This window comes from Amblyomma americanum, chromosome 9 (assembly GCF_052857255.1).
Source record: "Amblyomma americanum isolate KBUSLIRL-KWMA chromosome 9, ASM5285725v1, whole genome shotgun sequence".
NCBI lineage: Eukaryota > Metazoa > Arthropoda > Arachnida > Ixodida > Ixodidae > Amblyomma > Amblyomma americanum.
Window position 1 is genome coordinate 140,432,472 of NC_135505.1, and position 22,933 is coordinate 140,455,404.

The 22,933-nt window shown below is 45.5% G+C and overlaps 1 protein-coding gene across 14 annotated transcripts in view; it reads right to left on the minus strand.

Moving 5' to 3' along the window:
• Prosap (SH3 and multiple ankyrin repeat domains prosap) overlaps positions 1-22,933 on the minus strand; it is a 205,372-nt gene that overhangs the window by 156,322 nt on the left and 26,117 nt on the right. For 2 of the 14 annotated variants that reach the window (XM_077637760.1, XM_077637748.1), the window contains exons 1-2: positions 13,984-14,123; positions 4,712-4,801 (exon numbers count right to left, since the gene is read on the minus strand). The exons of 1 other annotated variant lie outside the window; for it this stretch is intronic. In XM_077637760.1, the coding sequence (XP_077493886.1) occupies positions 4,712-4,779 (68 nt within the window). In that variant the 5' untranslated portion in view covers positions 4,780-4,801; positions 13,984-14,123. Of the gene's footprint in view, positions 1-4,711; positions 4,802-6,497; positions 6,673-13,974; positions 14,603-22,933 lie in introns of those variants that run through there. 11 more of the 14 variants (XM_077637754.1, XM_077637750.1, XM_077637751.1 and 8 more) reach the window with 9 other exon arrangements.

Below are 22,933 nucleotides of genomic sequence, written 5' to 3' on the forward strand. Positions count from 1 at the left end.
TACATACGTGCGCACCGGCAGGTAGCACAGCGACAGGTATACGCAACGGAAACCTGCTTGCAGAGTGCACGGAGGAGCCACGCGGCTTTTTTTTGTTTTTTGCAGCGACCATTCAACGTGGAGAACGCCGTAAAATTGTAAATTGTGGGGTTTAACGTACCCGCCGCGGTGGCTCAGTGGTTAGGGCGCTCGGCTACTGATCCGGAGTTCCCGGGTTCGAACCCGACCGCGGCGGCTGCGTTTTTATGGAGGAAAAACGCTAAGGCGCCCGTGTGCTGTGCGATGTCAGTGCACGTTAAAGATCCCCAGGTGGTCGAAATTATTCCGGAGCCCTCCACTACGGCACCTATTTCTCTCTTTCTTCTTTCACTCCCTCCTTTATCCCTTCCCTTACGGCGCGGTTCAGGTGTCCAACGATATATGAGACAGATACTGCGCCATTTCCTTTCCAACAAAAAAAAACTATTATTATTATTATTATTATTATGTTCGAACCCTCCGACCGCGGCGGCTGCGTTTCGATGGAGGCGAAACGCAAAGGCGCCCGCGTGCTGTGCGATGTCAATGCACGTTAAAGATACCCAGGTGGTCGAAATTATTTCCGGAGACCTCCACTACGGCACCTATTTCTTCCTTTCTTTATTCACTCCCTCCTTTATTCCTTCCCTTACGGCGCGGTTCAGGTGTCCGCCGATATATGAGACAGATACTGCGCCATTTCCTTTCCCCAAAACCAGTTATTATTATTATTATTTTGTTTAACGTTGCATGATGCAGTAACTTAATACAGGCTTCGTTATGCTAATGTCATACAACTTGTATGATATTGTACGATATATGAGACAGATACTGCGCCATATCATTTTCCCAAAAACCAATTATTATTATTATTTTTATTATTATTATTATTATTATTATTTTGTTTAACGTTGTATGATGCAGTAACTTCATACAGGCTTCGTTATGCTAATGTCACACAACTTGTATAATATTGTGTGACATTTGTATGACATTGCGATTTTTGACAAAATGAATGACATTCTTATGACAATTTTCGTACGACAAACCGTATGAGCTTGTTGAATCATACGGCTTTTTTTCGCTAGGGACGGGATGTTGGGAACGCCGCAGTGGAGGCCTCCGGAATAATTTAGACCGCTCGGGGATCTTAAACGTGCGCTTGACCTCGCGACAGTACAGAGACGTTTTTCTAGTACACCTCCATCGAAATACGCGTCCTCCGCGGCAGAGATCGATCGAACCCGCGACCTTGGGACCAGCAGCAGTACTCCAAAGCCACAGCGGCGCGTGAGACAGAAAAGTAAAAAAAAACACAGATGAAAAAAAAAGAAGATATTCGAGGCAATAGAGACGATAGATCCCTTCCTGCTGTTCTGCCGCCGCTTCTCTCATTTGAGGAAGCGTCCTTTGCAAATTCCATTTCATCAACTGGGCTTGCCTGTGTCTTCCGCGGTTGTTCTTTCCATTGGCGCTTCTTTGCTTGGACGAAGCGACAGGAGTGTGCGCTCTGCCGTGCAAATTTTTCTTCAAGAAACGCAGCGACTCCCATTCTAATTTCTTTTTCCCGCCCTCAGTCAGTAAGACATTGCAACATTACAGGCATTGTGTACTATTATGCACATTAAGCCACTGTCCCGTCTTCGATCTCCAAGTTAACTGGACCCCTTTCCTTCCCTCTTCCAATCTCTCAGACTACATACTATTGCCACTGCTTTTCCCGTCAAAACTTTCCTGTATCCAGCAATTAACCGCCTGTGTCTTGGCCACTCCCCCGTAGTGGGTATGTGCCAGCAACGGCTGAGGCCTTATTTCCTTCCTTCCTGCAGCGTATGCTCACTATCAGAACACACCAGCGCTCCACTCTAAACAAGAATACACCTACATGGGAGTAAAAAGAGTTATCTGTCCTCCAGTGCCCTTTAATAAAAGGAATGGCATTAGCGGACACCTTACTCTATTTTTACTCCCCTCTGTTTAGAGTGTACTCGTAGGGATGCGTCGCAGCGTGGGTTCACTGTCACGCCACACCAGAGCTAATGGCAGAGACGCGTTCCCGGATGCACCGATGATGACACTTTTCCGTTCTCTGCAGTCGCCTGCAGTCAGAGGATTACGTCTGTCCAAAAAGATTCGCGTCTACGAAGTTTCACTTTCGCTTATGATGCATGAAACCGGCACGTCACGAACCTGCCACAACCGGACACAGAGCTCAACGCGAAGCGGCGAAGCCGTGCCCACAAATCACACCGTTGAAAGCAGCGCGGATAGCACAGACACAAAACAACGAAAAATAACAACACAAAGCCGTCACGTTCCCGTAGGTTAAATTCCTTCACATCAGTCGCGTAATCAGACAGCAGCGATGTAGTAGCGCTTTTTTTTATTTATTGTGATGACAACTAGGCCGCGTGTCACTTGCCCACTTTTCTACAAAACGCACGCGCGCAGGCTGTTGTTTAACGTCGCAAGGGCGTGAGCATGTGCGACAGGTGGTCGTTGACAACCCCCCCCCCTCTCCCCCCCCCCCCCCCCCCCCCCCACGGTGAGAGCTCCACAACGCGCGTTCAGAGGACGATCTGTTATGTTTTCGCGGCTCTCCGGGAAACAGTGCATCCGCATACAGACCTCGTGACACCGAGCTGAAAGGTTGGTCGCCGATTCTGCATTCACTCAGGCGCCTGTTGACCTTTGTGCCTGTTAAACGCAGGCGAAATAACGTATATGCTTTTCCAATCGCTGGCTAAAATATCTGCTTTCTCATTACAGAGCCCTCTCTCTCTTTCCAATGCAGAAACGTATGAATGACGTGTTCCAGGATTTAATAAACCGTAAACAGGACTGACACTCTGATTTCTAAAGATTCAATTCAGGCGAACATATATGTGGCGTTGTTATCGCAGTACCTATATAGGCAAATTGTAGCAGTGGCAAAACAAGGTTTCAGTGACGCTAACCAAACGGCTCATGTATGAAGAAAAAGGAACGCCGACCAAAAGGTTGTTGTTTGAAACGAAGACGTTTCGGCTCAAGGCTTCCGCATGGAAGCCGAAACGTCTTCGTTTTAAACAACAACCTTTTGGTCGGCGTTCCTTTTTCTTCATACATGAATCTTCTACCCGACCAGACGAGTTTTCGTCAGACTTTAGATTTCATAACGAAACGGCTGTCTCAGCCAAGCAAAATGACAACTGCATCTATCGTTTCGTTATTCAAAGTCAGGGCGGGGCGCTCATTTTTTGCGCGGAAATTACTGGGGCCACTTATCTTTTCACTTGTCTCGTAAGAGGCACCGCTATCATTACAGGAGTGGCTGCCCGGCCATTGTTCTTTATTTACGCGGACATTCCGGCGTGGTCCACCTGTTTGTCCGACGTTCCGGAAGCCCGTTACTATGACAACACACACGCCGATTACAATGAGGGCCCAATATTCCGCCAGTGACGTTATCTTGGTATGCGGTCGCGTCCCGCCGGACCTCACCAAAATTCCGCTTCAGGCGTCGAGCGCCGCGAAGGCGGAATTCGTCGACGCGTAAACCTCCCTCAGTGTAAACACTTCATCAAGACTCGTTCGTTATCAGCTGAAGGAGCCGCTCCGTTATCTAGGCATAATTGCGGGAGTTGGCAGCAACGGACTGCTATTTAGCCCACACCTGTGTCCTTGCTATTTTTGCCGCTGACTCAGTAGAAATGGAGTCAATAATGCAGCCTCCTCCAAAAACGGTATCACATAAACCCACAATATCTATAAATGCACACACGTATCCAAAAAAATGATTACGCATGATTACTTTCTCTTGGCGGATTACTCACGTTCGCCTCATACTACGGCATTAAAATATCATGCTGAGTTAGATAAGGTCTCCCATCGAGCAAGGTTGGCCGCGCAACATGAAATATACCATTGTCCATTTCTTCATGACAAATTTCTTTCACTCAACGTCCGCAGTTTTTCCACCCGGTGATTTCAAGCTTAAACGCACCACATGACACGCCTTTAGTTATGCCAAATAATTCATACATCGAACCATCACTAACTGTGATGCAACTGAACTAACCATAACCGAATTTAAAGAATTCGGCAAAACGTGATATTGCAGTTTAGTAACCACTGTTGGTTCTCTTTAGTTTATTTTCTGTGTTAATCACGTTATTCCTGAATTTTTTCCGCATTACGTATGCGCGCTGGTTGGTTTTTGCGCGATTTCATTGATCCATTCGTCTTGCATGTTGTACTACTGTTCGTACACCATTTAATTCTCCGGATCGAGAGCTTGTGGAGGTGTCTTGAATACCTAGGTAAACGAACAAATAAATAAACGCTGAAAAAAATATTAAAGCGAAAGCAAGTTGGCCGTTTTTCTCATTCATATGTTGCTTCGCGCACGGCTAATTTGCGCGGTATATTATTTTATTTCCAATATTTGACTTCACCGATGGTCTTCCGTATTTGTTAATCTAATACTCCCAAAAGAGGGCATAAATAATAAGTAATAAATAACAAGTACAATAAGCAAGACTATATAAGCAAAGCATCAACATTATATGCATTAACGAATCTACCCGTTGTAGCAAACTTATTTTGGTTCATAATTTGCTCGGCACAATTTTCTTCGGTTAGCGTGGCTAACCTCCACTGGACTCAAGAAACTGGGTTCAAGATTAATTTATCTTAATTGCACACCACTTACTTCTTGCAGGGTCGCCAACGGCGAAAGTTGCCAAGATTCTCGGATTCGTCAGACACTGATCCGTCCATCCTTCCGATATGGCGTAGCGAGCTGTAAATGCAAACCGTGCTGTGTGTGAACATTAACCGCTGCGTTTACTAGTGTAGTACGTCACGAATGCTCACCTCAGGTTTGTTGCCTTGGTCGCTACTCTCTGACAGTTGTAAAACAAATGGTTTCGAATCAAGTGAAATTGCTAAAAAAATAATTTGATCACTTTTTGATTGTGTGCAATTTAGCATTTAAATTTAGCATTAACACATAGAACCAAGGCGATCACAAACAAAAAAGGTACACATAAACCAAGCAACCAAAACATAAGCAAGTGTATTAATTGTAAACTCAAGCAACAACAAAAGATACGGAGGAATGTGCTCACACAAGCAGGGAATTCTTAAGATCGCTATGAAACGAGAATTTTGTACATAATTCAGTAAATAATCTTTTAAAGAACCAAAAATTCCCACTGAAGATCACTGGAACGTTTACATTTCATGAATGGGACTGATTAAATGTAGCAAGTAGAGGTCCTCTTCGCTCCTTCCGGTATTTCACAGTTTTCTGTCTTTTCTGACAAGGCTGTGGCAAAATATTTTGCGCAAAGATTTTGCACCATGAGTATTTTGCCACTTTCTTCGGAAAATCACTTTTTCTAATTTTATTCACTTGTTAAAAGCACATTTAGCAATAATGACGAATATATATTCAGGAAGGTGTTGGAAGTAAACGCAGGGCGAATAAAATTCGAAGGGGAACATTGTTAATTGAAAACTAAAAACAAAAACTAGAGATTGTAAGTACAAACGAACTACATTACCATTTTCCAGAACCATTCATTGCGCCTTCTAAGGGCTAATTAAGTGAGAAAGTCTATTTAACTTCCCAGACAAGAATTTCCCCATTCTCCTAAACACGCTTCAGTAGTCCTGTTTGCGTTTCATTTTTCCAAACAGTACAGCGAAAGTAACCACACCAGTTAAATTTTAGGAAAAAAAAATGCGAAATATAACTCTGTTGTCCCGTCGTGCTGACAGCTTTTTTTTTTTAACGTTGCACAGCTGCTGCAGTTACCACACAGCAAGTTCTCTCGTGGGGACATTGTGAATGCGCCATAAATATTACAGAAAGCGCTGTACTGCAAAGAATGCCTGCCGTTACAAGTGTCGAATTTGAGTCCGTCCCTCAATAACCTGAAATCAAAAGACACTTACAATTCGTTCCAATTACGAGGAGTTCGAGCTAAGCAGCGTCTTTTTGATGCACCTGATGCTGACGATACCAACGCGTTCATTCGAATAAACCTGAAGCTTGAATTAAGCGAATTTGAGTTACTGACACTCCACGGCATTACACGAGTGCCCGCGGTTGCTTAGAAAATTTTCTGCCGTCTTTATCGTCGTGAAAGTATCGTTGTCCCCTTATAAAAGTGGTCTATAGACACTCAACGGACTCCTTATACAGTCTATTGCCTTCCTATAGACTTTTCCTTTTGTCTATTTACGCTCTATAGACTGCTTGTGGACAAAAGTCTATTAAAAGTGAATGGCCATAAATCTATAAATTCTCTATAAACTGTCTACAGGATTTGTATTGCCTATAAACTATTCTCTATGATTTGTCTATAGACAGTTTAAAGACTACATACAAAAGTGTATGAACAGTCTACAGACTGTATGAAGAAATTTTTGCAAGGTTCGCCACAGCTCTCGTGACGAAAACTCGATTTCTATGTTTTATGACGGCTCACCTAACTTTGGATCCAGGTGCTCGCAGACCGCGTCTTCCAATACGGCACACGACGCGGTACTTCGTTCATCACCGTATTAAAGCACTATGACTAGAGAATCTCGACGGGAGCTTCCTTGCCGGGCACCGCCATAAGTATTCACGTTCGAACACGGCCGCGCCGTTCCCCAAACAACGACGCGGCGGTCGCTTCGATCACATCCGCCCCCCGATAAGTAACCTGAGAAGCTTGAAACGTTATCGGAGATGGCGCGCGTGCTTCGTCGCGCCGTCGTCACACGCCACACGCACGGCGGGTGACGTCTGTGCCTCATGCCTTCGGGATTCTCTTTGCGATCGGGTGAGTCACGCGCAAAGTGCCCGCGCTGACATACTTTATTTACCGGGCGCGTATGTAACGTCCCGGAATGCGGTACTGCACCCAAGCGCTGGAGCTGCAGTGTGCAACAAAATGGCGACTGCGCTCCCAGTCGAAAAAAAAAACGCAACAGAAAATTTTGTGTGGTCACAACAGATTTTTCTGTAATGTTCGTATCCATGAATTCGTAGAAAGAACAGAAATCTTTGTAGTAATAGAATTTTGCAGATTTACTACAGAAAACTACTACTACAAAAAAACTGCAGTACTAAAAAAGAATATAGTACACACCAGAAAAAAACTGTCGTTACGAAAAAACGTTCTGTCGTAGAAAACTGCAGTACTACAGAACAATAGCACCCAATAGAAAAAAAAAACCCTGCAAGAAACTGGGACAAAACTAAGCTTGTCGTTCGTAACAATATCTTTACCTCGTTTTAATTTTTCTCTGCCGTGTGACCTTTATACATAGCAGTTGAACCGCATTATAACGAAGTTAAAACGTGCCCAGCGATTACTTCGTTATAGCCGCAGCTTCGTTATAGCCAGTGTTGACCGAGCTTCCAATGGGAATTGTCATTCCTTCGTTATATCCCTTATTTCGTTATAAACAGTCGCGTAACAACGAGGTTCGACGCGCAGTGCTTTTTCCGAATGAAGCTTCACTTAATCATCAACGTTCGTGGTATCCGTCAATTTCGACCTGTCCGATATCATTTTCGCGCGCTTTTTCCACCGGTTCTCGAATGCACACGCTAGCACTGTTTCTACAACACTCAGCGTCGACAGCCGCTGAGTTTGCTGGAGGCTGGAAACTAAGCTTGCTTCAGCAGGCTTTGGATGCACCACGCGCAACAAGTTTTTCCCGCGAAATACGTATGCTACGTACACGATAGGCTTTCGAGACTCGTCCGCAACCGCTCCACAGAAAACGCTGGGTCTAGCGCTCTTTGCTTATTTTGTTACTGCGGCTGCATCCGCCCCAGCAAAGCCGTTGCTGGCGTATTTTTCCGCCTTACATACTTTCGCTTTGACGAAATCGCAGCTGTTTCTGCGGCTTCCCGAGCAATCGTACATCAAGCGTATAAACGTAGAGCCTGGTTCTTAATGATGCTTAGTACACGCAATGTGTTTCTTTGATCTTAACATCGTATACGGTTCTTTCATGGCGGCAAATGGTCAAAGCGAACGCTGCTATTCTGCCTTAATATTTTCTCACCTAACAGCGCTTCATTGTGGTTATTAATGTACACTGAACATTTTATTTCTTCGTCCATTTCTTACTGCAATTTTCTTTCATTTACAAATTACTGTTCTTGCCGTAAAACACTTTTGAAATATTTTCTGACTTTTTGTGCGTGTTTCTGTCCTGCCTATAGAAATCCCGCCAGGGATTGACAGTATTTCTAAGTAAATAAATAAATAAATAACATTTAGGAAAGTTCGTAATCATTCATGACAAAATTAATGCAACCTTGAAATAAGCAAAACCACCATGAACCGGACAGGACGTCACTGCCGGCAACAAAAGTTACGGGATTCAGGTATAAGAAAAGAAAATTATTCGGAGCAGTCACGTGAGCGAATCGATCGAAATCTATGAAGATATTGTAAAATGCACATAATTCATCTGCTGGTAGCGATACCAGGGACTAGGTCGCGAAGCAGCGCAAAATTTTTTTTTTTTTCCGAGAACACGCGTCCTGCAAACCTTTGCTGCTAACAGTACGTGGCCTGTTTGCTTTGTGTTCGTCTTGTCGGGTATTAGTGGACGTAGGAAGTACAAATAATGGCTCGTACGGTCTGCGATCTACTTTCGCAAGTCGCAAGAAAAAGTGCACCACTGTTAGGGTGTCTCTCGACCGAAAGACCGGCTTAGCCACGGAAGTGGCTCGACAACACATTTAAGCAACAAAAAAAAAAGAAAGAAGAACACAGTGTACTGAGGGCTCCAAAAGTGCCAGTCAGCGCGTAACACAAAAATAACGACGTACTGAATGGACGCAAGCAATCCCATGGTAGTTGAACTGCCGCCGGCCAAGTTCTTCCTCGAAACGTAATATACGTACTATAGGCCGTACATACAGTACATCTACTTACGTACAAAACTCGTGTGTGGCTATCGTTTGAAATAATGCCTGAAAGATTTGTACAGCTTTTGCCAAAAGTAACCAGTCTGCACGGTTTGCTTCTCATTCGAATAGTGAAGCCCTTACGGCTTCCCTAAAGATAAAAAAGTTCTCGGAAGGTAAGGACAAGGGTTCTCCTTATACATACAGCGATTTAGAGATTGAGGGCTGGCATAATAGCTTCGATATACGACTGAGAATCAAACCAGGCAGCATGGTTACTTTGGGCAAAGACTGTACATGATAACTGCTTAGCTAAATAAGTAAGGTTTTAAAAAGTAAGTTGAAATTCATGAGAGACATGCATAATATTAAAGGAGTGGTTTTGTGGGGGTCAGTCGTCGTACGGGGCCACTGCTTTATTTTACCTTCAATTACCTTCCGGCACAGGACTAAGGCATTCCCTTATTTCCTTTCGGACAGGACATGGAACACTATTCGGGGCAATCCGCTCCGTACCGCACAGTACACGATTCTGCTGCCTGTTGAGTCATCGCCGATATACGCACCGGGGGCGCGTGCATTAAACCTGATCACCCGGCATCGCGTATAATGGCGCGGGTTTATTCTCACTCAAAAGAAGAACACACCTGCAGGAGCACGCCCCGTCGTCCGCGATAAACGCCTGGTGTCCGGCGCTTATTGATCACGAAGGTGGGATCGATTTACGGCAGGGGGCTCGGAGCAGGGCAGATATACGAGTCGAGGAAGGGAGAGGGTGTACGGTTGAGAAGTTCCAGGCTCGCCGCAGCCAACCATAACTGCGTGTAGGGGAAGCCTGCCTGCACGCCGGTTTTCCCTGCTGCAGAGGGCTCCGGGGGAACAAAAAGTGAAGGAAACCAGAAAAGGCGGATATATAAACAGCAGTTAGGAAGCAGTAGACACGTAACGCGATAAACGTGTGCTTGCTTCGTGAGACCCTGCTGCTTCTCACAACATCAAACCCCCCCCCCCCCCCCCCTCCCCCCGACCAGACCAATCCGCCGGTCGTATCTACAGCAGCGGATGCAAATATTGAGCACCGTGACTCCTGGTAGGCGGAAGAACAGCAACCAGCTGAAAGACATGCACTGTGTGTGTGCGTACAGCCGTGAGCACAGTGAAAGGGAACGCTTTATGGGCATATGCATCCGGCGCTTGCTCTGTCCAGGTATAAATGAAAACCTTAATTCCTGCAGTGCTTTCTTCCTGAGCAGATTTGGTCCATGCGCATGATTTTCTAAATACATTTACACGTTCGGTGCACATGTAAAATCAAATCTGAGTGTTGAGTAAGAACTTAAGTGTTTCTTTTCACGACTGTCGTACGTGCACCTGACACTATGGGTGTGTAACGTGAAATTGGTTTATGTCTTATATTGTTACGACGAAGCGGAAGACGAAGTGGCCTCTCGCGTGAGGAAGAGGAGGTTGATGCGACTCCCTGTTCGCGTTGGTGCTCCCTGCTAGGAACTATTCAGTCTGAACCCCTTACGCTTGTAAAGAAATGTAAATAGTATTGCCCTGTAACATCCTTGGTGGAGGTGCATATTCCTCGCGAATGTTGCCCGTAAACATGTATAAGTTCGCCGAGGGAAATTAATCCCTAATTTAGTTCAAAGGCCTAGTGGATTAGGACGTCCACTCAGCTTTGTCGGTATAGAACGAAGGGAGATACGATATTCAATTCGCCATAAAAAAAAACAGATGCGCCGGAGAACTATATACGCTCAAAAACTGTTAATTGTAAACAAATTACTTAGCGGCACTCTAAACACGAATTAGTATGTATGGGTGCAAAAATTAAGTAAGCTGCCCTGTACCGTACTCCCTATTAGGGGCAGGTTATGGTGCTCAAGTCCCGGAGTAAATTTCGACCACTAAATGTACGGAATGGTTACTCTTGGCAACGGAGGCATATTCCGACCCCAAAGCATAGTAATGTCATGCGGTTATCAATGGGAGGGGGCTTTTAAATTCTCGCACCGGTGATCCTAAGGTTAGCAAATACAGGAGATTGAAACGTCGGTTAAAATCTCCGTAAGCTGCTAGAACTTCGCATGTTCTCCGGAGGGAATTTGCTTCTTTTGCAAACTGTAAGTATTCCGCATTTTTAGAGATGGAACCCTACGCCAGTGCTTGGGCAGCATATCTTGCCCCTAAAAGGATCCGGTTCCCCCTCCCAGTCCATTTTTTACTCTCATATAGAATAATGTCTCTTTAGAGTGTACTTAAAAGCTAAAACGTCCGAATACCCATCACGCGGCTGGAAAAAACGCACAAAGCTATCCTTGCATTCCAACTTCATCTTTAGAGTGTTATTTTGTGATGAGGACAGGGTTAATGGAAGGACACGGGAGAGGCATTTGTCCTGAGGCGGATGTAGACGGGCTGGTGACGATGATGAGTCTAATCGTCATAAATTTATAGAACGCCAATTTGTTTATTAAGATGTTTGGTTTATGGGGGTTTAACGTCCCAAAGCGACTCAGGCTATGAGGGACGCGGCTATTAAGATGTCTTCTTTTTTTGTAGTTTGGGCGCATTTCTTGAGGTGTCATGGTGCACCGTGTAAATCACACACTCAGAACTGGGGTGTATGTATATACGTGTTTCTGGCTTTTTGCAAATACAGCAATGAAGTTAAATTCCTGCTATAAAATTGCGTTCAATAAACTTTCGACAGCGGATGTACAGCTCGAAGCTCTGGCTTGGTGTCGCACAAATAATACCGCAACTTTTACCAACAAGTTCAACAGAACAGTCGAAAGCAAAGCAGGAAACACGCAGATAATGGCCGCCATAAGCCTGCCTAATGTTCTTCCATTATTGCAAAAGGCTGTACGGTGAGATCCTTTCGACACGGCACTGTCCCATAATGAAGTCACCCAGAAGTTCTCCGACAGCGACAGTCCCGACGTTCGGATGCACTAGATAATGCATGTCACGCTAATGAAACGCGTATCCCGACAGCAATCTTTTATCTCTTGCTTTCTTTATATGCACTCTTTATGTTTTGTTTTGCCGACGATTCTATAGCGCATTACGGAACGCCTTTACCGAGTACCAGAATCGCGTTACGCAAGCCCTTCGTGATCTAAAGTCTTTACGGATGACCTTTTTTTTTTTCAAAACCGTGACACAGAAAACGCGATACCTGAAGCTCTCGCGTGTTCCGAACACTAGCAAGCGTCCGACAGGTTTTAGTGACACAAACTGCTTAACTGACAGACAGGCTACGCCGCTAAATGTCATGCCGAAGAACATTATGATTGCTTCAATGACTTTCGCGTTCTAACGTTCAGCTGCGCATAGCATGTGTTGGACGTCCGCCTCTCACATGCGCGGGAATAAAAACTGGAATAAGGTCAATGACAGTTCAGACTCTTCCGTACCTGCGGCTGACGTCAGCACAGCTCGCGTCAAGCGCTATAATGGCGTTGCGGACGTCGAATTGTCTTGGCGGAACAGAAAGCATGAAAATGATTTTATGAACGCGACCGGCTCGCACACACCTGCCAAACCGCTCGGCCCTGTTTAATTTGAGAGCTCGCACTGCGCATGGCTCTCGACGCTAATCGACAGAGCTCAAAGGTACATTTCCGACTGTTTTTTTCCTCTCCTATTGGGCACTGCGGCCTAAGCAAAATCTAGTTTGCGCGGTTTATGAAGTAGAATATTACAATACTCGGATCGCGCGACATCACAAGTACAGGCCAAGTAGTGCCATGATCAATGTCGACAGGCCATCAAAATTAGTGGGACAATATTGGCCAAGGTATGCGGGGATCTATGCAATTTCGGCGGCCTATCGCAACAAGCAGGCCGATGTTAAACAACATATGCCAGGATATACACATTTCTTAGAAGGAATCGTTACTTGTGGGACAGTATTGACCAACACATCCCAATATATGTGCTACACTGGCTACCCATCACAACCGGTAGAGCAATATTGGGCAGCCAAGCCAAGTTTGTATACATTGTCGGGAAGCCTTCCCAACTGCCAGTGCAATATTGACGAACTTATACCAAGATATGTCTGATGTTCACTGGCTATAAGAATTGGCATGACAACATCGGCCAACGTATGCCGTAATGTATGTCAGCCTGGCTAGCCATTGCAACTGTCCGGACAATATTCGCCATTGAATGCCAGGTTGTACGTGATGCTGGCGGGCCATTACTTCTCGTTGGCAATCACTGAGCGTCGTTCACGAATATATGCCAATGTTGGGGATTGAATGGCATGGCCAGGCCATTAATGGACGTGTTCTCGAATCGCATCTCCATTATTGGTCACGCATTAATAAGAACGTGCCACCGTAGGACCACAGATCGCCAACGCGTTTACAATATCGTGCCGATGACGTGTGCTACCTGGGAATTGTTCGCTTTAACATGAAAAAGCTGATCATTCATATGAACCTACACTTCCTAACGGAAAGCCTGAGCTGAACATGAGATGAAGTCAGCCTTTTCACGGTTAGACCTTAGATGATGTCAAATTTATTTCTCTAAATTCATTAAATATGCAACTTTTTAAATGTGGAAAATGAACTAAACTAAACCCCAGCAGTCTTCTGTGAACCGAATGAAATAGTGAATATTGTTTACGTGCAAGGTTTATTAATCAAGTATAAGAGATCAGAACAAGTTTAGCGCGAAACGCACGTGACGAACGTTTACCTTGTACCTAAAACCGGGACCGTGTTAGAAACCAGGAGCATAAATACTAGGCCTTAGAGAGGCGGTTAGTAACGACGCAAGTGAAAGGCTTTATATGCCTACAGAATCCACGCAGCTTGCAGCTCCACGCGCGTGCGTCGTTTTGTGCCTCAGAAGGAAAACAAAAACACAAACGGTAAGCACGCAGCTGCGTCGGAAAGCGTCTGCTGGATAGCGGCGCGCCAGCAGACGGTCGGTCGACCAACCGGCCACAAAACAAAAACCACAACCCGAAGCAAACCACGAAAGAAAGAGAAAATAAAAGGCGCTCGGCAGGCACACACCTCACTCACCCGTCAAACGTTCGATCAAAATCCTAGCGTTGCGGCAGCGCCGGTCTGCTGCGGAAATCCACGGTGATGAAGCAGCGAAGGAGACGGTAGAGGGTTCGGTGCGACGTTCGTCATCGTCGTCATTTTCCGGTTGCGATTTGCAGAAACAAAAATCCACCGGCCGTTGTCACCACCGACGACGACTTGAGAGGGGTTATCTAGGTGTGTGTGTGTGTGTGTGTATCACCGTGACAACAACCACTCGACCACCGGAAAAAAAAAAAAAAACGCGCGCAGTTGCGCACACACGCCCACCACGAATCTCGCACGTCGGGATGGAGAAACGAAGCTTGAAATAAAAGGCGGCGTGAGGGTAAATACAACACTCTGCGTGATGGTGAAGAGGGCACCAGATGAGGGGGCTTTGTCGTCAGGAGAAACAAACCGTTGCGCTGTTGGCACTGCGGCAACAGCAAAAAAATCCACTGCGCGCGCCGTGTAAAAACGCAGCCGACGACGCAGACGGTGCCGAACGAAACGAGTACGCACGCGCCCTTTTCGTCCGCTGCGGACGCAGCCGCTGCCCGCTGCCGCAGGAGCAGACGAAACGAAACAACGCTTCAACTCTCGGTCGAGGAACGCGGCGCCACACTGCGCATGCGCGAACGCTACCCAGCGCCGCGTCGCGGTGGGAACGCAAGACTGCGCCGGTAAACAACAGCAGCGCCACACCGCCGCCGGCGGCGGGAGCCGGCAATCGATTTTTCACGCCCCGCCGCCGCACAGCACGCACGCAATGGGGAGACCGGCCTAGCGAAACACACCCGGTGAACGTTCGGCGGGAGTTCGCTGCCGGGGGTGAAAGCGAAATTTCAGTGCTGCCGTCGCCTTTGCGCCCGCTTCGGAAGGCCGTGAATTCCGGCTCCCCCTTGGCTGTCTTATGATTGCGATCATAGGCGTTTTTGTTGTTAGACGATAGGCATCTCATCTTTTCTGCTTTATCGTTTTCAACGTGGTCCTCCGCTTACGGCTTACGCGCCATTCAGTGCACTGCGTATGCGATGCTTTCGGCGATGTAGAATGGGCGCGATGCGGTTTTTTACGACGTTCTTTATTCCGCCTTGTTGCACTTGGGTTACCCTTAACGAGCGAGTCGGGTGCAGTAATGCGTGTGCAATAATTCTGTTCAGCCAATTCTCTGGGGGTAAACGGGGTATGGGGAGAGCGAGGCAGGCGTTATTTATTGGGCTGTAATACTCCTATCTCTGGCACGTACGTCGTAATAATCTCTATCCCAGCACGGACAGAAACGTGCCGCTGGATCTACCTATCATTCTGGAAAGGAATAGAGAAGGCCTGAATATCAGGAATGGTGGAGGTCAGCCGCAAAAACGTACGTGACTATAGGGAGCTGAACGTTTCGGTTTTGTACACAGCTAAGTGTACTTGGAACAGTGGTAGTCTTTCAGACCGCCATTTTGGCAAAATCTGGCGCAGGTAACTTTTGTACACGTGCAATAGGAATCACCCTCGATGCGCCAAATTCTGTGCAGGTATATACACTATTGGTCAGAACTCTTAAGGCCAAAGGGTTCGCTCTTCAGCCGTACAATAGACCGCTTGCAGCAAACCAAAAACGCTAATGAATCACGTTAGGTAGTGGAAAACCCTTGTAGTCATGTTTCAAGACCATTGAGTTTTTATGGGCGCCGTAAGTCTTGCACTGCACAATGGAAAAGAAAAACGTTTGTGTAAAACAGCAGATCAATATTCAATCAGGAGAAGATGCGGTTCCATATTCTCGATGCACTTTTTAAAAACTGCATTACCCTTCATTTTCTAATTTGTTGATAACGCGTATTTATAAACATTATGGTTATAGCGCTTATTATAAGTTTATTTGTGAGCTGGTTTATTCTAAACTTTTATGGTTCTTTTTAATTTCATTTGATTTACCTTTATTGTACACAAAAAACAGGGTGGGAACCGCAAAGTGCTTCTTCAATACAAATTTTCTTGTCTCAGCCTATCACCGGTTATATCCGCCTCTGATCCGGATGTAGTGCTGCGTTATCCGTATCGCAAGTCTCAACACCTGTTGCACCCTAGCATAGTCTTATCTGTCGCCACCGTTATCTCAGGCTGGACAGTGGCCGTGCACGTAGACGTCTGAGTCGTTTTTTTTTAATATTTCCACCACACGCCGCAAGAGACGTTGCGCACGTCCAATGCCACTGGGCAAACATCCTCCCTACACGGCTGGCCTGACGGTGGCATTCCTAGAATTATATTTTTTCCGTGCTACGACAGACTCTGACCCGTACGTGCCTCTGAATTCAAGGGTAGTACATCATACGTAGAATTACAAGCATCTTCCTCCAGTGGAAAAGGCGCCAGCGTCCTACTGTATTTTCATCTATTTTTATGCAGAGCTAACGGCCCCGATCTTGTTACAAACTCTCTGCACGAAGAAAGACAGCATTCTCAAACGCACAAAAGTACTGGCAGAAACACAGCAAAGATACATTGATGCATCAAGGGCGATAATTAACACGGTAGATTAATTAGCAACAATCAGTCGATCCTCATCAAATAGAATGCCTTCAGTACCACATAAACGACATTGAAGCTGCTTCTCTCTCTTAAAATAAGCGTACTGTAAACGAGTAATCAGTGGGTTTCATCGGGCAATTTTTGTCACAGAAATCAAGGTATTGTATTTAGTAGAGACACTTAAAGGAAATAGCACTGCCAGGGTTTAGATATTGGGTTACGATTATGCAGGGCGCTTATCTTATTCAATACAGATTAATTAGTGATTACAATACATTAAGCAGCCACTCGGTTATCGGTAACAAATATGACTAAGCTTGGTAAGTATAAGCACCTAAAGGACGTAGCACTGACAGGGTTTACATATTGGGTTACGATTATGCAGTGTGTTTCATCTTATTCAATACTAATTAATTAGTCATCAGAATATATTAATCAGCCAGTCAGCAGTCATAAATATGACTAAACAGGGCGCCTGCGTTCTAAATGACCCTTTCGGAAAAGCTCTGCTCTATATCCATTATAGCACACTTTATTGAAAAATGGACGTTGAATAAAACGAAGTTAGAATTGCAAGTTAGAGTTGAACGAAGTGTTAGATTTGAAAGTACAACTGTCTTAAGTGCAGTTATTTATTTTTAGTGGAGTTGTTACACGGGAAATTTAATAACACAATTAAAAACAGGATTACATGAAGTGGCCTCTAATAATGCGTGAGATCTCACCAAGGTATTTGGGGATGTCCATTACCGCGCAAAAAAAAAAGAAAAACTTCGATATTCAGATGAGGTGGAGGGCTCTTAACGAATGATTTCATATACTGAATTGATTCTAAAATGTTTTGGCGCCAATAAATAATGTGGATATTTCCTACCCCAATAGAAATCCAAGTTCGTTAATTTGACAGAAATAATGTTTGTTAAATGAAAAAAAGATCACAGGAGCATTAGACCCATAAAAAGCAGTATATAGCTAGAGGCCATACCACCGATCCTGATCGCGTACATGTCCTGTGGGTGTAATTAAGGCAACCTGCCGATGTGACTGCAGACCCGATAATTACCGATTAGATTACTTCTCCGAAAGCCGCGAGCTATTCCTGGCAACACCCTACGCACGTTCAATGGCGAGCCGTCCGTGCAGTCGAGCTGAGACTTGCTTTCGCAAGAAATCCGACGGTAGTACTCTAACGACATACTCGCCCATCATGGCTCTGAGGTCTAAGCACTCCGCGTTATTCTGCAATAGAAAACAAATTTAAAGCCAACAGGAGGGCAATTACCCAAGCAGCACAACTAATCGGAACAATATTGGAGATATATTGGCAAATGATGGTCCCACAAAGGGCCAATGTTAAACCATTATTTTCCAATATTGGGCAAGTTACCTTTGCTTCTTGGGTAGCCATCTACTTTTATGCGAAAAAAAAGTTTGGCAGAGACAATACTGCTCACGTGTGGGAATTTGAAAGCATTACACTCCCTAAGTGCATTGATACCCATCCACATACGCACCACCTACACAGACACACGCGCGTATGACACCGCCCGGAAAAGCTGTACCGCGAACGGCTGCATAGCAAAGTTAACACGAAAACTGGTTTTTGAGGAAAGCGAATGGCGTAGTAACTGTCTCGCATCTCAAAGGACACCTCAACCGCGCCTTAAGGGAAGGAGGTGATCTAAGAAGACATACAATTGAAGGTTTGGTTTATGGGGGTTTAAAGTCCCAAAGCGACTCAGGCTATGAGTGACGCCGTATAGTGAAAGGTTCCGGAAATTTAGACCACCTGGGGTTCTTAAACGTGCACTGATATCGCACAGTACACGGGCGTCTAAAATTTCGCCTCCATTGAAATTAGAAGGAGCATATGTATTCGGTTCAGATCCCTGTCGCAAGCTGGCCTCCAACTTGACTAGCACATATAAGCTATACGCAACGAGAAATCGTGTGACGTCCCCCCCCCCCCCCCCCGCCCCTCGGAACGCTGTACGACAAACGGTTGCGTCATAATTTTGTACGAATGTATTCCAGAAAACTGGCGCCACATTATAGTCGGCTTGGTGTGGGCGTCGTGCCCCCGCTTGATGATTTGAGCCTATTTTTCTTGCAATCGGTGGGATTTTCTATGCCATCTGCGAGTACACTTACACACTAAGTACACGCCGCCGGCTTTTCTCGTAATGATACTAGGAATGCTTTCGGATTAATAAATAAACAATATATTATAAACAAACATGACATCTAATAAAGTATATTACTACCATATAGTACACTTCAGATGTTCCCTGCACGCACCAAAAAAAAAGGCCCTCATTCAAAATTTAAAAACGTCAATAAATTGATTGCATGGGTTGTTGGCCGTCAAATGACCAGGCAGTGAAAATGTGGAATTAAATTATTGAATGCACAGCACTCCGTTTTTACATTCATTAAAGTTAGCATTCATTTTACACTTTTTACGCATTGCATAAATGTATAAAACTGCCAGGTTTGCTGCGATAAATATTCATACTGTATTACTGAAACGAGCAAATCAGACTAAAGCCCGAATGTGTAAACACAAGAAAACTGCGCGAACATAGTCGAGCGGACAAAATAAACTAGTAGTAGAAATGGAAGTCATTTCATGACTGGGTGATGTAGCAATACGTCCTGTTTAAATCTGGGTTTCTTTGCTGCCAGCGTTAGCTTTCGCAGCGACTGATGTTGCGACAAACCTTCTGTATAGTAGCTAGCATCTCAAACTCTGGCAAATTCGCGTTGAGAAATAAGTTGGGAAATATTGTTTGTGCAGGTTTCTTAACATTTCATAATTTGTTTTTGCCGATCGGAAAGAAAAACTAATTAAATTTGTACAGTCAGCATCGTGCATGAGAAGCAGGGCACAACTGGAATAATTTCTCATCCGGCTATTGCCAAACGCCCCGCCATATTAAATAAGCGTGCCACTCAAATCTTTCAAGCAGCTGGTAAAAGTTTGTTTCGCAATTAAGATAGTGTGAGAAACTCTTTATGGCCTGCCAGGCTCAACAAACTGGAGGCGTTTTATCTTTTCTTTGTGCCACTCTAATCAAAAGTTGTTTCCCAACAAACAACAACGGGAGGATATCAAACAAGCGGACGCATACGAATGAGGAAAAGGTGGGGATGGATGGATAGATGAATGGAGGAGTGCGAGGGGGAAGAGGAGGGAAAGGAGAGTCGTCAGAACTGCTTCTGTGGCACATGGCGAATTCGATGGCAGCCCGAGGGAACCCACGAAATCAATCGTCCGACGCCTCAAGGCGTCCCGGGTCCTGATGTTTCTTTCATCGACGACCATCGACCATCGGGAGAAATCAATCCCCTTTGCCACGCCCCAGGCCGGGTTGGATTGTGTTCCGCGGTGAAGCCTCCGAGGACGTGAAAATAACCGAGCTACAAGGCCCACCCCTCCCCCCCGTCAAAATAAGGCGCCCGAGAAATGATCGGTCGCCGCATGCAGCTTCGATTATTCTCTTCTCCTTTGCAGCTTTCCGTTACACGTGCCGAACTCGAAAAGGATTGCATATTCTGTTATTCTCGATGAACGGACAGGCCGCGTGCGATGACACCTCTTTTAAAAGGACACAGATACAAAATTTCTAATGCAAACAAACGATGTGGTTTATTCCATGGGGGTGAGGAAATGCGTTCGAGCAAGTTTCTGCCGCTGACGTTGAGTGGGGCATAGTTTAATATGATTTTAATGTTGTCCGAGGAGCGGCTCGGCATTTTCAGACACATCGAGTGACGTCCAGGTACACTTGCCCCGATTGTTGTACGGTTACTTTAAGATCAGCTGTGAACGTGGTTAGGCTCAAATACGATGATGAAGATGTATGATTATGTATGACTTATACACGCATCTTAATAAACTCCGAGCCACACGCAAAACAAAACTAACTAGAGGAAAGAAGGAAATTTCGGCCCACTGAGCAATAATAATAATAATAATTGGTTTTTTGGGGAAAGGAAATGGCGCAGTATCTGTCTCATATATCGTTGGACACCTGAACCGCGCCGTAAGGGAAGGGATAAAGGAGGGAGTGAAAGAAGAGACGAACAAATAGGTCCGTAGTGGAGGGCTCCGGAATAATTTCGACCACCTGGGGATCTTTAACGTGCACTGACATCGCACAGCACACGGGCGCCTCAGCGTTTTTCCTCCATAAAAACGCAGCCGCCGCGGTCGGGTTCGAACCCGGCAACTCCGGATCAGTAGTCGAGCACCCTAACCACTGAGCCACCGCGGCGGGCCACTGAGCAACGTTTCGAGAACAGCACTTGCCCATATATCTGGGCCCAAACGAAAACAAGTCTTACTGTCGAAACGTTTGCCTGTGGACTAACCTTCCCTCCGCTCTTATGTTAGAGCCATTACTGCCATTACTTCCAGCTTCACTGCTCACTATCTTCCGGGAATATCTAAACCACGGGGTATCTCGCTTTATAATGAGGAAGTAATGATTACTCACTGACATCCACCCAATCGCAGCCGTACGATTAAGAAGGAAAGAATGAGTGATTACTCCAATGTTACAAATCTGCTCCACCTTGGCGGATTCCCCTGAATCTGACCAGTACCTCGGTTTATGATGTTCTGAGTGTTGGTACAGTATTTCCCTTTCCGACGCTCTGTGCACTCTTTTCTATACAGTATTCAAGAAACACGCCCAGTGAACTTTCCCGTCTCAAAACTGCGTCATCACTCATAGGACGAAAAGGCGGAAAGTGATTTGCAACAGGTACATGCTGTTCACGCTCCTTTTCGTTTCAAGAAATTTCTAGACAAATTTACTTATATGGCATCCTTGAACGATTGGATACTTCTATACTCCGTTTCATATATAGCAGGCCACGCAGAGGAGGCCGCGAAACCATATTACTCCGCCACGTATCATTTGGCCTTCTCGAAGCCTCGGCGGCTGTTTGGAAGAAAACAAAGAGCGGTATAAAACGAAGCGGTAGCACTGAGAATTACGGTCGAAGCTGTACTTGGCTCATTTGGCTATAATTTGCGCTGAGGGTGAACTACTTTTTTAGGCGCGGATGCACTAAGGGTGACTCGCCCTACCAACCGCATATCATGCCGCCAAAGTCATTCCTGCTTCTCGAAGTCTCTGAGTTGGAGGATGAAAAGTGGCACGAGGTTAAACAAAGTCCAGGATATTGCCATTCACGGCACTTAATATCTGGCGCAAGGAAATATGCGTGTGCTCACTTTGGTTGTATGGCGAACTACTTTTTGGGCGCGGACTTGGCCTGCGCTAAACAGGCGCGCTGGCTTTGGCAGCGTTGCCTGCTATGTTTGAAACAGAGTTTAGCATAGCACGGACCACGCCCCGCCACTGCGCGCGCGCTTATTGGTCCCGACGCGGCTGGCTTGCAGCTTGTTGACGGGAACGTGGCGCCATCTGGCGCCCTAAGGGCGACCTGCGAATGAGGAGTGGCGTCTCGCGGTACGCAGTAACGGTACGCGCTACGCTAAATGTAGGTACAATCAACCTAGACTTACTTTATACTGGGGTTCATAGTCCTCCTAATAGCGTTGCAAAGCACTGCGAGGCTTTTGCACAGAAGGAAATATGTATTCGTGAGAATTTTTCAACATACGCTGTAATGGTCGTACATTAGGCGCATGTGGCTGCCTTTACTTTTAAGTGTGAACGGGCTCTCTTACAAACGAAGAATCTTCCATGTAGATGGGCACGCATTATCTTAAAACCAACGCAACTATAGCGCCATCCTGGAACACGCTAATTACATGCTCAGAATAAAAGTGTGCTGGCACCGACTACGAATTCCCGCGGAAAATGGCGCTTCACCGAAACCGCGTCAGGAGTGAAACCCAAATAAAATCGCAAAAAGGAATGACACTTGCATTTTAAGGGAAACTCCTCTACGCCGCTTTTAATGCGGACATTCGCTCCTATACGTCATTTCCTTGGAGCAGCCTCGCGTTAAAGTTACGCATATAACGGCCTTAAAATCTACTCTTATGCACAATTCGATGTGTATAATGCCAGCATTGCGTCTGCAGCCCGCTGTTAATAAAAGGGCGTTGTAAAGTTTAAGTGCATGCAGCAGTTGATTACGCGATACTCACACTTACTTTTTGTTTTTATTTCGCTTTGTAATTTCACCTTTTGTGGGAAAACAACAAACTTATTCCACATTATAATGGCGTAAACTAAGACACCACATTTCACGTTGCAGCCAGACAGGAGTGACAATAAAAATGCTATCCTGAAATTCCAGTCGCCTGTATACGCAGAGCTGCAGGTGATGGTGGACGTTAAAGCACAGCCATTGAACGTAATATCGTTACAACGCTCAAGGGCTCATCACTGTTCGAGACTAAGCGAATTGCATTCTCCGAGATTCGCGCAACACG